The sequence below is a fragment of the Ammospiza nelsoni genome, chromosome 22 (assembly GCF_027579445.1).
Source record: "Ammospiza nelsoni isolate bAmmNel1 chromosome 22, bAmmNel1.pri, whole genome shotgun sequence".
Taxonomy (NCBI): Eukaryota; Metazoa; Chordata; class Aves; order Passeriformes; family Passerellidae; genus Ammospiza; species Ammospiza nelsoni.
Window position 1 is genome coordinate 5,949,683 of NC_080654.1, and position 14,162 is coordinate 5,963,844.

Consider the following 14,162-nt stretch of genomic DNA (forward strand, 5'->3'; position numbering starts at 1 on the left):
CATTCCCTGCATCCCTGGGTGTCCCCATCACCCCACTGCTCCATGCCCTGCATCCTTGGAGTTCCCATTGCCCCATTGCTCCATCCCTTGGATCCCTGGGTGTCCCCATCACCCCATTGCTCCATCCCCTGCATCCTTGGGGTTCCCCTGTGACCCCATTGCTCCATCCCCTGGATCCCTGGTGTTCCCATTGCTCCATTCCCTTCAACCCTGGGTGTTCCCATTGCCCCATTGCTCCATCCCCTGCATCCCTGGGGTTCCCTGTGACCCTACTCCTCCATCCCCTGCATCCCTGGGTGTCCCCATCACCCCACTGCTCCATGCCCTGCATTCTTGGAGTTCCCATTGCCCCACTGCTCCATCCCCTGCATCCCTGGGATTCCCATTGCCCTATTGCTATATCCCCCTGCATCTCTGGGGTTCCTCACCACCCCACTGCTCCATCCCCTGCATTCTTGGAGTTCCCATTGCCCCACTGCTCCATCCCCTGCATCCCTGGATGTTGCCATTGCCCCATTGCTCCATGCCCTGCATCCCTGGGTGTTCCCATTGCTCCATCCCCTGCATCCCTGGGATTCCCCATCACCCCGCTGCTCCATCCCCTGCATTCTTGGAGTTCCCATTGCTCCATCCCTCGTCTCTCTGGGGTCCCCCACTGCTCCATCCCCCATTCCCATCCCTCCCACCCACCGTCCCCCTGTCCGCTGTCCCCCCTCAGCTGCAGCAGCTGCAGCAGCGCCTGGCGGCGGCGGAGCGGGAGTTCCGGCGGCGGGAGCAGGAGCTGTCGCGCAGCCTGGAGGAGGCGCGGGGCAATGAGAAGAAGCTGCTGGCGGACGCTCGGAACCTGCAGCTCAAGGTGGAGGCGGCGCGGGCCGAGGTGGCGGAGCTGGGGCTGCGGCTGAGCGCGGCGCAGGGCCGGGCGCAGGGGCTGGAGGCGGAGCTGGCCCGCGGCGAGGAGCAGCGCAGGAACACCGAGTCCCGCCTGGGAGGGCTCCAGGCCACCCTGCGCCGCACCGTGGCCGCGGCCAGGGCCAAGGGTGAGCGGGCCGGGGGCTGAGGGGAAGGGAAGTGGCACCCCTTGATCCAGCCCTGGGGGTCTTCAACACAGCGGTGCTCCTGCCCTGCATCCCGGGGCTCTGCCAAACCCCGTTATTCCATCCCTGCATCCCAGGGATCTCCCAAACCCCGTTATTCCATCCCTGCATCCCAGGGATCTCCCAAACCCTGTTATTCCATCCCCTTCACCCCTGGATCCCCTCAAACCCCGTTATTCCACCCTCTGCATCCCTGGATTCTCCCAAACCCCATTATTCCATCCCTGCATCCCCCCAAACCCCATTATTCCATTCCTGCATCCCTGGATTCTCCCAAACCCCATTATTCCATCCCTGCATGCCCCCAAACCCCATTATTCCATTCCTGCATCCTGTGGATCTCCCAGACCCCATTATTCCATCCCTGCATCCCAGGGGTCTCCCAAAACTCCATTATCCCATCCATGTTTCCCCTGATTCTCCCAAACCTCATTATTCCATCCCTGCATCCTGGGGCTCTCCCATTGCTTGATCCCTTTCATCTTGGGGGTCTCCCAAACCCCATTATTCTATCCCTGCATCCCTGGATTCTCCCAAATCCCGTTATTCCATCTTCTGCATCCTGGGGATCCCCCAAACCCCATTATTCCACCCCCTGCACCCCTGGATCTTCCCAAACCCCATTATTCCACTCCTCTCCACCCCAGGGTCCCCTTGACTCCATCCCCTGCCTTCCAAGGGTCTCCCAAACCCCATTATTCCATCTCCTGTACCCCTAGATCCCCCCAAACCCCATTATTCCATCTCCTGCACCCCTGGATCTTCCCAAACCCCATTATTCCATCCCTGCATCCTGGGGATCTCCCAAGCCCTGTTATTCTATCCCTGCATCCCTGGATCCTCCAAAACCCCGTTATTCCATCCCTTCATCCCTGGATTCTCCCAAACACTGTTATTCCACCCCCTGCACCCCAGGGTTCCCTTCACTTCATCCCCTGCATCCCAAGGGTCTCCCAAAACCCATAATTCCATCCCTGCATCCTCCCAAACCCTGTTATTCCACCCTGTGCATCCCTGGATCCTCCCAAACCCCATTATTTCATCCCTGCATCCCAGGGTCCCCTTCACTCCATCCTCTGCATCACAGGGGTCTCCCAAAACCTGTCATTCCTCCCATCCCTGCATCCTCCCATACCGTGTTATTCCATCCCCTGCACCCCTGGATCCTCCCAAACCCCATTATTCCATCTCCTACACCCCTGGATCTTTCCAAACCCTGTTATTCCACACCCCGCTTCCTGGGGGTCTCCCATTACTCCATCCCCTGCATCTTGGAGGTCTACTAAACCCCATTATTCCATCCCTGTATCCTGGGCATCTCCCAAACCCCGTTATTCCACCCCCTGCACCCTGGGGTCCCCTTCACTCCATTCCCTGCATCCCAGGGGTCTCCCAAAACCCACCATTCCATCCCTGCATCCTCCCAAACCCTGTTATTCCACCCTCTGCATCCCTGGATCCTCCCAAACCCCATTATTCCATCTCCTACCCCCCTGGATCTTCCCAAACCCTGTTATTCCACCCCCAGCTTCCTGGGGGTCTCCCAACCCCCATTATTCCATCTCTGCATCCCAGGGGTCTCCCATTGCTCCATCCCCCGCATCCTGGTGGTCTCCCAAACCCCATTATTCCATCCCTGCATCCCTGGATCCCCCCACACCCCGTTATTCCACCCCCTGCACCCCGGGTTCCCCTTCACTCCATCCCCTGCATCCCCACATTTTTCCATCCCCTGCCTCCCTGGTGTCCCCTGCTGCTCCGTCCCCTCCTCCCCAGGCTGGTGTCCCCCTGTGACCCCTGTTGTCCCCCTGTTACCCCTGTTGTCCCCGTGCCACCCCTGTTGTCCCCCAGGCGGGGTCCCGGAGGGTCCGGGCAGCCCCGGCTCCGTCCCGGATCCCGATGCCGATCCCGATGCGCTGCGGGCGGCGCTGCGGGAATTCCTGCGGGAGCTGCAGGACGCGCAGCGCGAGAGGGTGCGTGTCCCTGTCCCTGCTGTCCCCATTGTCCCCAGAGGGCCCTTCCCGGCCCGATCCCAGCCCCCGTTCCCGGCAGGAGGAGCTCCGGGGCCAGGTGAGCAGCCTTGGACGGCGCCTGGCGGAGGCGGAGGCGGAGCGGGACAGCGCCGGGGCCCGGGCACAGCGGCTGCAGAAACTGCTGGACGAGAGCGAGCAAGGTGGTGGGGAATTTTGGGATTCGGGGTGGTCTGGTGGCTGCTGGAGCCGCCACAGCCAGTGGGAGCTCAGAGGGAAACTGAGGCACAGGGAGGGGGACGGTGCTCAGAGCGGAGGATGCTCCTTGGGATTTCCTCCAAAATCCTGGTGGGAAAGCTCAGAAATCCCAGTAAAACTGGGAACTGAGGGATTCGGGGTGGTCTGGTGGCTGCTGGAGCCGCCACAGCCAGCGGGAGCTCGGAGGGAAACTGAGGCAGAGGGAGGAGGGTGAAGCTGCTTGGAGCAGAGGATGCTCCTCGGGATTTCCTTCAAAATCCTGGTGGGAAACCTCATAAATCCCAGTAAAACTGGGAACTGAGGGATTTGGGGTGGTCTGGTGGCTGCTGGAGCCTCCACAGCGAACGGGAGCTCGGAGGGAAACTGAGGCACGGGGAGGGAGGTGAAGATGCCCAGGGTGGAGGATGCTCCTCGGGATTTCCTCCAAAATCCTGATGGGAAAGCTCAGAAATCCCAGTAAACCCCAGTAAAACCCTTCTGTGCCTCCTTTAAACACCAGTACAAAGTGGTAAAAAATTCCATATATCCTTCTAACCCCAATAAAATGGGTAAAAACCCTCATGGATGCCAGTACACCAGTACAAAGTGGTAAATAATTCCATATATCCTTCTAACCCCAATAAAATGGGTTTTATACCCTTTACCCTAGTATAACCTCTCTGCATTACCCCCCACATCCCTAAAACTGGTAAAACCCCCATGGATGCCCATAAATCCCACTGGTACTGCTTAATTCCCCTGTGGATCCCATGTAAATACCAGTTAAACTGGTGAACTCCACAAAACCCAGTAAAACTGGTAAAACCCCTCTGTGCAAACTCCATAAATCCCAGTAAAGTGGGGCAGAACCTGTCTGCACCCCAGGTAAATCCCAGTAAAATTGGTAAATCCCCCAGGTATTTCCTGTAAACCCCAATGAAACAGCTGAAAAAACCCTGTGCAAACGGCAGAAATCCCAATAAAATGAAATTAAAGATCCCAAAACATTAAAAAATAGCAATAAAAAAAGAAACCATTAAAAAATTCCCCATAAACTGCAGTAAAACTGGTGAGCTCCCTGTGCAGTCTCCATAAATGCCAGCAAAGGGTTAAAATCCCTGTGCATCCCTCTTAAACCCCAGTGAACCCAGAAACCCCTCCCAGTTTGTCCCCATAAATTCCAGTAAAACCCCAATAAAATCCCAATAAAACCCCCATAAAATCCCAATAAAACCCTAATAAAACCCCAATAAAGCCCCAATAAAACTGGTAACACCTCCCTGCATCCCATGGCCACCCAAAGAAAACTGGGAAATGCCCTGAGCAGATGCCATAAATCCCAATAAATGGGTAAAACCCCCCCTGAATCTCCCAGAAACCCCAGTAAAATTGGGAACCTCCCATGCCTCCCATGTAATTCCCAGTAAAACTGGGAACCCCCTGGGAAAACTCTTTAAATCCCAATAAAATGGGTAAAACCCCATAAACCCCAGTAAAACCCCCCTGTATCCCCCATTAATCCAAATTAACCACTCTGCACCCCCAGTAAACACCCATAAATCCCAGTAACCCCCAGCATACCCCATAAATCCCTCTGCAATTCCCATAAATCCCAATAAAACCCTCCTGCATCCCCCATAAACCCCAATAAGCCCCAGTTACCCCAAGCATCCCCTATAAACTCTGATAAACCCCTCTGCAATTCCCACAAACCAAATAAACCCCAGTAAAACCCCATTGCAACACCATAATCCCCGGTAAAACCACACTGCACCCCACAAACCCCAGTAACACCCCACAAACTCCAGTAACATCCCCTTCCATCCCCATAAACCCCAATAAAATCCCTCTGCACCCCCACAAACCCCAGTAACACCTCCTTCCATCCCCATAAACCCCATGAAAAGTCCCTTGTACCCCCACAAACCCCAGTAACACCCCCTTCCATCCCCATAAACCCCAGCAAAACCCCTCTGCACCCCCACAAACCTCAGTAAAACCCCTTTGCACCCCCACAAACCCCATTAAAATCCCCATTCCATCCTCACAAACCCCAGTAAAACCCCCTTCCATCTCCATAAATCCCAGTAAAACCCCTTTGCTCTCCCACAAACCCCAGTTAAACCCCCTTCCATCCCTATAAACCCCAGTAAAACCCCAGAAAAACCCCGTTCCATCCCCATAAACCCCATGAAAACCCCTTTGCACCCCCACAAACCCCAATAAAACCCTTCTGCATCCCCACAAACCCCAGTAAAACCCCTTTGCACCCCCACAAATTCCATTAAAATCCCCTTGCACCCCCACTAACACCCCAGTAACACCCCTCAAACCCCAGTAAAAGCCCAGTAAAACCCCACTGCACCCCCACAAACACCAGTAACACCCCAGTAAAACCCCCACAAATCCCATTAAAACCCCCTTGCACCCCCACAAACCCCAGTAAAACCCCAGTAACACCCCCTTCCATCCCCATAAACCCCAGCAAAGCCCCTCTACACCCCGACAAACCTCAGTAAAACCCCTTTGCACCCCCACAAACCCCATTAAAATCCCCATTCCATCCTCACAAACCCCAGTAAAACCCTTCTGCACCCCCACAAACCCCAGTAAAACTCCAGTAAAACCGCCTTCCATGCCTATAAATCCCAGTAAAACCCCAGAAAAACCCCCTTCCATCCCCACAAACCCCATTAAAACCCCCTTGCACCCCCACAAACCCCAGTAAAACCCCTTTGCACCCCCAAAAACCCCAGAAAAACTCCCATCCCCACAAATCCCATGAAAACCCCCTTGCACCCCCACAAACACCAATAAAACCCTTCTGCACCCCCACAAACCCCAGTAAAACCCCTTTGCTCTCCCACAAACCCCATTAAAACCCCCTTTCACCCCCACAAACCCCAATAAAATCCCTCTGCACCCCCACAAACCCCAGTAACACCTCCTTCAATCCCCATAAACCCCAGCAAAGCCCCTCTGCACCCCCACAAACCTCAGTAAAACCCCTTTGTGCCCCCACAAACCCCATTAAAATCCCCATTCCATCCTCACAAACCCCAGTAAAAGCCCAGTAAAACCCCCTTCCATCCCTATAAACCCCAGTAAAACCCCAGAAAAACCCCGTTCCATCCCCATAAACCCCTGAAAACCCCCTTGCACCCCCACAAACCCCAGTAAAACCCCTTTGCTCTCCCACAAACCCCATTAAAACCCCCTTTTACCCCCACAAACCCCAGTAACACCCCTCTGCACCCCCACAAACACCAGCAACACCCCAGTGCACTCCCACAAACCCCAATAACATCCCCACAAACCCCATTAAAACCCCCTTGCACCCCACAAACCCCAATAAAACCCCTCTGCACCCCCACAAACCCCATTAAAACTCCCTTGCACCCCCACAAACCCCAGGAAAACCCCAGGAAAACCCCAGGAAAACCCACTGCAGCCCCACAAACCTCTGTGAAACCCCTCTGCACCCCTGCAAACCCCAGCAAAACCCCAGTGCTCCCCTGCAAACCCCAGTGCGACTCCCTTCCATCCCCACAAACCCCATTAAAATCCCCTTGCACCCCCACAAACCCCATTGCACCCCTGCAAACCCCGGTAAAACCCCATTGCAGACCCACAAACCCCAGTAACACCCAAGTGAAACCCCCTACCATCACCATAAGCCCCACTAAAACCCCCCTGCACCCGCACAAACCCAAATAAAACCCATCTGCACCCCCACAAATCCCAGTAACACCCCAGTGCACCCCTACAAATCCCATTAAAACCCCTCTGCACCCCCACTAACACCCCACAAACCCCAGTAACACCCCCTTCCATCCCCACAAACCCCAGTAAAACCCCTTTGCTCTCCCACAAACCCCATTAAAACCCCCTTTTACCACCCCAAACCCCGCAGGGCGGCGGGAGCTGAGCGGGGCCCGCGCGTCGCTGCTGCTGCAGGACGAGACCCTGCGGCGCTCGCAGCGGGAATGCCGCGGGCTGCGGGAGCGCCTGAGCGCCCTGGAGAGCGGCATGAGGGCGGCCGAGAGGGAGCGGCGGGCGGGACAGGTGCGAGCGGAGCGGGAACGGGAGCGGGAATGGGGAATGGGAACAGGAATGGGAGCGGGAACGGGAACAGAACGGGAATGGGGAATGGGAACGGGAACGGGGACGGAACGGGAGCGCCTGAGCGCCCTGGAGAGCGGGATGAGGGCGGCCGAGAGGGAGCGGCGGGCGGGACAGGTGCGAGCGGAGCGGGAACGGGAGCGGGAACGGGGAACGGGAGCGGGAACGGGGAATAGGAACGGGAATGGGAGCGGGAACGGGAACAGAACGGGAATGGGGAATGGGAACGGAAACGGGGACGGAACGGGAGCGTGAATGGGAACTGGAGCGAGAACGAGAGCGCCTGAGTGTCCTGGAGAGCGGCATGAGAGTGGTCGAGAGGGAGCGACGGGCGGGACAGGTGCGAGGGGAGCGGGAACGGGAGCGGGAATGGGAATGGGGAATGGGAACGGGAATGGAACGGGAGCGGGAATGGGAACGGGAATGGGAACGGGAGCGAGAACGAGAGCGCCTGAGTGTCCTGGAGAGCGGCATGAGGGCGGCCGAGAGGGAGCGGCGGGCGGGACAGGTGCGAGGGGAGCGGGAACGGGAGCGGGAATGGGGAATGGGAACAGGAATGGGAGCGGGAACGGGAACAGAACGGGAATGGGGAATGGGAACGGGAACGGGGACGGAACGGGAGCGCCTGAGCGCCCTGGAGAGCGGGATGAGGGCGGCCGAGAGGGAGCGGCGGGCGGGACAGGTGCGAGCGGAGCGGGAACGGGAGCGGGAACGGGGAACGGGAGTGGGAATGGGGAATAGGAACGGGAATGGGAGCGGGAACGGGAACAGAACGGGAATGGGGAATGGGAACGGGAACGGGGACGGAACGGGAGCGGGAACGGGAATGGGAACGGGAGCGAGAACGGGAGCGCCTGAGCGCCCTGGAGAGCGGGATGAGGGCGGCCGAGAGGGAGCAGCGGGAGGGACAGGTGCGAGCGGGGAATGGGAACGGGAACGGGAATGGGAATGGGGAATGGGAGCGGGAACGGGGCAGGGAACGGGAATGAGGAATGGGAACGGGAGCACCTGAGCGCTCTGGAGAGCGGCATGAGGGCGACCGAGAGGGAGCGGCGGGCGGGACAGGTGCGAGCGGAGCAGGAACGGGAGCGGGAACGGGAACGGGAGCAGGAATGGGAATGGGGAATGGGAACGGGAACGGGGACGGAACGGGAGCGGGAATGGGAACGGGAATGGGAACGGGAGCGAGAACGAGAGCGCCTGAGTGTCCTGGAGAGCGGCATGAGAGTGGTCGAGAGGGAGCGGCGGGTGGGACAGGTGCGAGCGGGGCGGGAGCGGGAACGGGAATGGGGAATGGGAACGGGAACGGGGACGGAACGGGAGCGGGAACGGGAATGGGAACGGGAGCGAGAACGGGAGCGCCTGAGCGCCCTGGAGAGCGGCATGAGGGCGGCCGAGAGGGAGCGGCGGGCGGGACAGGCGCGAACGGAAACGGGAATGGGAGCGGGAACAGCAATGGGGATGGGAACGGGAACGTGGAATGGGAACGGGAGCGGGAACGGGAATGGGAGCGGGAACAGGAGTGGGAGCGCCTGAGCGCCCTGGAGAGTGGGATGCGAGCGGCCGAGAGGGAGCAGCGGGCGGGACAGGCGCGAACGGGCGGGAACGGGAACAGGAACGGGGCAGGGAACGGGGACGGGGCAGGGAACGGAACGGGAATGGGAGCGCCTGAGCGCCCTGGAGAGCGGGATGAGGGCGGCCGAGAGAGAGCGGCGGGCGGGACAGGTGCGAACAGAGCGGGAATGGGAGCGGGAACGGGAATGGGGAATGGGAATGGGGATGGGAGCGGGAACGGGAACGGGAGAGCCTGAGCACCCTGGAGAGCGGCATGAGAGCGGCCGAGAGGGAGCGGTGGGTGGGACAGGTGCAAACGGAGCGGGAACGGGAATGGGGAATGGGAACGGGGACGAGGACGGAAACAGAAGAGCGGGAATGGGAATGGGAACGGGAGCGGGAATGGGAACGGAGACGGGAATGGGGAACGGGAACGGGAACCGAGGAGTGGGAATTGGAACGGGAATGGGACGGGAACGGGGAATGGGAACAGGAACGGGAGTGGGAACGGAACGGGAACGGGGGAACGGGGCCGGGTGAACTGGGGGGTCAGGGGAGAATGGGGCCGGGGGGAACGAGGGAGTTGGGTGGAAATGGGGGAGTCCAGCTGGAAATTGGGGGGCAGTGCAGGCAGGAATGCCATGCAATCCAGGTGGGAATGGAGGCAGTCAGGTGGGAATGTGGGATAATTCAGGTAGGAATGTAGGATAATCTAGGTGGGAATGGGGGGCAGTCCAGGGATAATCCAGGTGGGAATGTGGGATAATCCAGGTGGGAATACCAAGCAGTCCAGGCAGAAATGTTGAGCAGTCCAGGTGGGAATGCGGGATAATCCAGGTGGGAATGCCCCGTGGGGAGTGTCAGCAGTCCGGGTGGGAGCGCGGGGCAGTCCGGGTGGGCACATCCCCCAGCTCCACGCCCGCATTCCGGCGGCTGCAGGAGAAGCTGGGCGAGCTGGAGGAGGCCCGGCAGCGGCTGGAGCTGTGCGAGAGCCGCAGCGCCCGGCTGGAGCTGCAGCGGCGGGCGCTGGAGGCGGAGCTGGGCCGGGCCCGGCGGGCGCTCGCCGAGCGGGACGCGGAGGCGCGGGAGGCGCGGGAGCGAGCGGAGCAGCTCCGCACGCAGGTACCGGGATCCCGCCGGGCTCCGGGGCTCAGCTGCCTTTCCATGGATCCAGTCCCACGGTTCCCCGCTGAGCAGCCTCCCAGCGCCTCCTGAAGCACTTTCCAGTCCCACAGCTCCCACTGAACCCACTCCAGTTCCCCCAGCTCCCACTGACACCACTCCAGTCCCCACAGTCCCCCAGCTCCCACTGAACCCACTCCAGTCCCCACAGTCCCCCCAGTTTCCCCTGAGCCCTGTCCCAGTCTCACAGTTCCTGTTGAACCCACTCCCAGTTCCCCCGAGTTCCCCCTGGATCCCATCCCAGTTGTCCCCAGTTCCACCAAAACCCCTCTCAGTCCCCCAGTTTCCCCCAAAATCCCTTCCCTATTCCTCTGAGTTCCTCCTAAACACCCTCCCAGTCTCCCCAGTTCCCCCTGAATCCTCTCCCAGCCCCCCCAGTTCCCCCAGTATCCCTTCCCAGTCCCCCTCAGTTCCCCCTGAGCCCTCTCCCAGTCTCCCCAGTTCCCCCGGTATCCCCTCCCAGTACTCCCAGTTCCCCCAGTATCCGCTCCCAGTGCCCCCAGTCCCCCCAGTATCCGCTCCCAGTTCCCGACTCTCCGTTCCCGTTCCGTTCCCAGCTGGCTCACGCCGAGTCCCGCTCGGGGCCGCTGTTCCCGGTGCCGCCGGGGAGCGGCTCCAAGGGGGAGGCTCCGGCCGGCTCCGCGCTCCACGAGCGGCTCCTGCAGCTCCAGAACGCGCTGGCCGCGGGCGAGACGGACCGGAGGCTGCTCCAGGTGGGACCGGAACCGCTCCCAGTGCCCCCAGCTCCTGCCGAGCCCCTTCCCAGTCCCCTCATTCTCTGTGAGCCCCCTCCCAGCCCTCCAAGTTCTCTCTAAACCCCCTCCCACTACTCCCAGTTCCCTCTGAACCCTCCCAGTGCTCCCATTTGCCCGGTCCCTGCTGTCCCCGGATGTCCCGGGGCTGTCCTGGGGATGTCCCCGGTTGTCACGGGGCTGTCCCGCTGTCCCCCCCGGTGTCGCAGGAGGGGCTGGAGGAGGCGCGGCGGGCGCTGGCGGAGGCGCGGCGGGAGAAGGGAATGCTGCGGGAGCAGCTGCGGGAGCAGCGGGAGCTGGGGATGCTGCGGGAGCCGGGAGTGCCACGGGATCTGGGAGTGCTCCGGGATCTGGGAATGCTCCGGGATCTGGGAATGCTCCGGGAGCCGGGAACGCCCTCAGAACAGGGAATGCCGCCGGAGCCCTCCCAGGACCGGCAGCAGGAGGTGAGTGGGGCTGCAGCCCAAATTCGCTGATCTTTGACCCCAGAGTCCCACACCCTTATGGGCTAATTAATTATCTAATTATCATCTCATACCTGTATCATCATATCTAATTACCTGATACTATATTAGATAATTGCCATATTAGATCTATTGCCTGTATTAGATCTATTGCCATATATATATAACTCTAATATATATTAAGGTTTATCGGTATTTTTCTATCTATTGCACTTACTTTAATAAATGTTTATCTGTGTTTGGGCAGGAGCGGGACCCTCCCGGCCCCGCACAGCTCCCGGCAGGGCCGGATCTCCGGGCGGGGCCGGATCCCCCCGCGGGCTCGGCCGAGCGGGAGCTGGAGGAGGCTCGGAAACGCATCCAGGTGCTGCGGGTGGGTCCCGGGGCCGGGGCTGAGCCCAGTCCGGGGGATGGAGCAAGGGCTGATCGATGGGATGGGGCTGATCCCAATCCATGGGATGGGGCTGATCCCAATCCATGGGATGGAGCTGATCTCGATCCATGGGATGGGGCTGATCCCGATACATGGGATGGGGCTGATCCCAATCCATGGGATGGGGCTGATCTTGATCCATGGGATGGGGCTGATCCCAATCCATGGGATGGGGCTGATCTCGATCCATGGGATGGAGCTGATCCCAATCCATGGGATGGGGCTGATCTCGATCCATGGGATGGGGCTGATCCCAATCCATGGGATGGGGCTGATCCCGATCCATGGGATGGGGCTGATCTCGATCCATGGGATGGGGCTGATCTCGATCCATGGGTTGGGGCTGCTCCTTCAGGAGCTCATCCTGCTGGGAACGAGTGTGGTGCTGGTGCTGGGATTGGGCCAGGCTCATCCCAATGGGAATGGTCCTGGTACTGGGAAGGGGCTGGGCTGGTTCCAGGGGCAGGGAGGTGTTGGCACTGGCCACACCAGGAAGGTGGTGTTGGTGCTGGTGTTGGTGCTGGTGTTGGTGCTGGTGTTGCTGTTGGTGTTGGTGTTGCTGTTGATGCTGGTGTTGGTGCTGGTGCTGCTCCTCCAGCACCAGCACCATGGAGGTGTTGGTGTTGATGTTGGTGTTGCTGTTGGTGCTCGTGCTGGCTCCAGGCCGTTCTGGGGTGCCCGTGCAGGTAGTGCCCATCCCGGTGTGCCCGTGCCCATCCCAGGGTGCCCGTGCCCATCCCAGGGTGCCCGTGCAGGCAGTGCCCATCCCGGTGTGCCCGTGCCCATCCCAGGGTGCTGTGCCCATCCTGGGGTGCCTGTGCCCATCCTGGTGTGCCCATGCAGGCAGTGCCCATCCCGGGGTGCCCGTGCCCATCCCTGGTACCGGGCTCCGCTCCCCACAGGCTCAGGTGTCGGCGCTGGAGCTCCGGGCCCGACCGCTCCCCGAGGATCCCACGGAGCTGCAGCGGGAGCTGGAGCGGCTCCGGCTCGGCCGCGGCGGCCTGGAGGAGCAGGTGAGGGGACACGGGGACAGCCTGGGGGACACGGGGACACAGCGAGGGGGACACAGCCCTCATGGACATGGGGACACAGCCTGGGGAGACACAGGGACAGCCCTGGGGGACACGGGACAGCCCCAGGGGACACAGCGTGGGGGGACACAGGGACACAGCCCATGAGACGCTGCCCGGAGGACATGGGGACAGCCCCGGGGGACACGGGGACATAGCCTGGGGACACGGCCTGGGGACACAGGGACAGCCTGGGGGACATGGGGACATGGTCCGGGGGGACACAGGGACAGCCTGGGGGACACAGGGACAGCCTGGGGGACACGGCCTGGCCCCACAGCCTCCCCTCCATCCCTTCCTCCTGCAGATCGCGCTGCTCAAGGAGCAGGAGCTGCAGCGACATCCCACCGGAACTTAGGGAATTCCAGGAATTCCGGGACATCCGCAGGGACCAGCACAGCTCCGGGATGGGGGGATCCATCCTCATCCTCATCCCCGACCCCAAAATCCACAGCAGGGACCAGCACAGCTCCGGGATGGGGGGATCCATCCTCATCCTCATCCCCATCCCTGATCCCAAAATCCGCAGCAGCTCCGCTCAGGGGTGAGGAGGATCCAGCCCCATCCCTGTGCTCCAATCCCACAGGGGTTTTTTGTCCCCTGATTCCCTTTTCTCCAGGAAAAAGCTGCACTTTTCCCACCAGCCGACCAAATTTGTCTATTTTTGATACAATCTGGGACCTCATGGATGGTTTATTCATTTTCCCGTTGCAGTTTTTAATGGAAAAATGGGGAATATTCCTTTGTTTTAGCCCCAGAAGACCCAATTGATTTATTCCCCTCCAGCCTAACATGCTCTGCCCTCACCCCATCCTAATTTCCCCCCTTTTTCTAACAAAAAAATCCCTGGATTTGTGTTTTTGAAGGATTTTTTTTAGGAACTAGCAGGGTTTTTATATGGAATTTTTAGGAGTGGGGGTTTTTACTGGTGCTCCCAAGGGTGGGAAAGCCGTGGGAAGGGAGGTGGTGGCTCTGACCATCCCCAGTCCCAGCCGGAATAAACATGGAAAATCCAAACTGGGAGTGCTGAGGGATTTTTTGGGGGAATTTGGCATTTTAAGAATGCCCAAATTTGGGTTGGGTTGAATGAGGTCCCTAAATAATAATGAATAATAAGAATAAATAGAAATAAGCAATAATTAAAACCCAATAATGACAATTAATAATGAAGGGTGAAGGAGAAGAAATCGTAATAAACAGCAAATAACGATGAGGATAAAGCTGCACCCTATAGATGAGAGAGAAGCTTTGGGGGAAAATTCACCCAATAGAGAGGAAATGCAC

The 14,162-nt window shown here is 59.4% G+C and overlaps 1 protein-coding gene across 1 annotated transcript in view; it reads left to right on the forward strand.

The window, feature by feature from the left end:
- The window catches only part of CROCC (ciliary rootlet coiled-coil, rootletin), a 33,772-nt gene extending 19,932 nt beyond the window's left edge, over positions 1–13,840 (forward strand). The window contains 10 exon segments of the mRNA XM_059487261.1: positions 719–1,037; positions 2,946–3,067; positions 3,147–3,267; positions 7,215–7,366; positions 9,917–10,099; positions 10,717–10,872; positions 11,121–11,357; positions 11,626–11,748; positions 12,711–12,821; positions 13,186–13,840. Of these exon segments, the coding sequence (XP_059343244.1) occupies positions 719–1,037; positions 2,946–3,067; positions 3,147–3,267; positions 7,215–7,366; positions 9,917–10,099; positions 10,717–10,872; positions 11,121–11,357; positions 11,626–11,748; positions 12,711–12,821; positions 13,186–13,236 (1,575 nt within the window). The 3' untranslated portion in view covers positions 13,237–13,840.
- Positions 13,841–14,162: the final 322 nt, after the last annotated feature.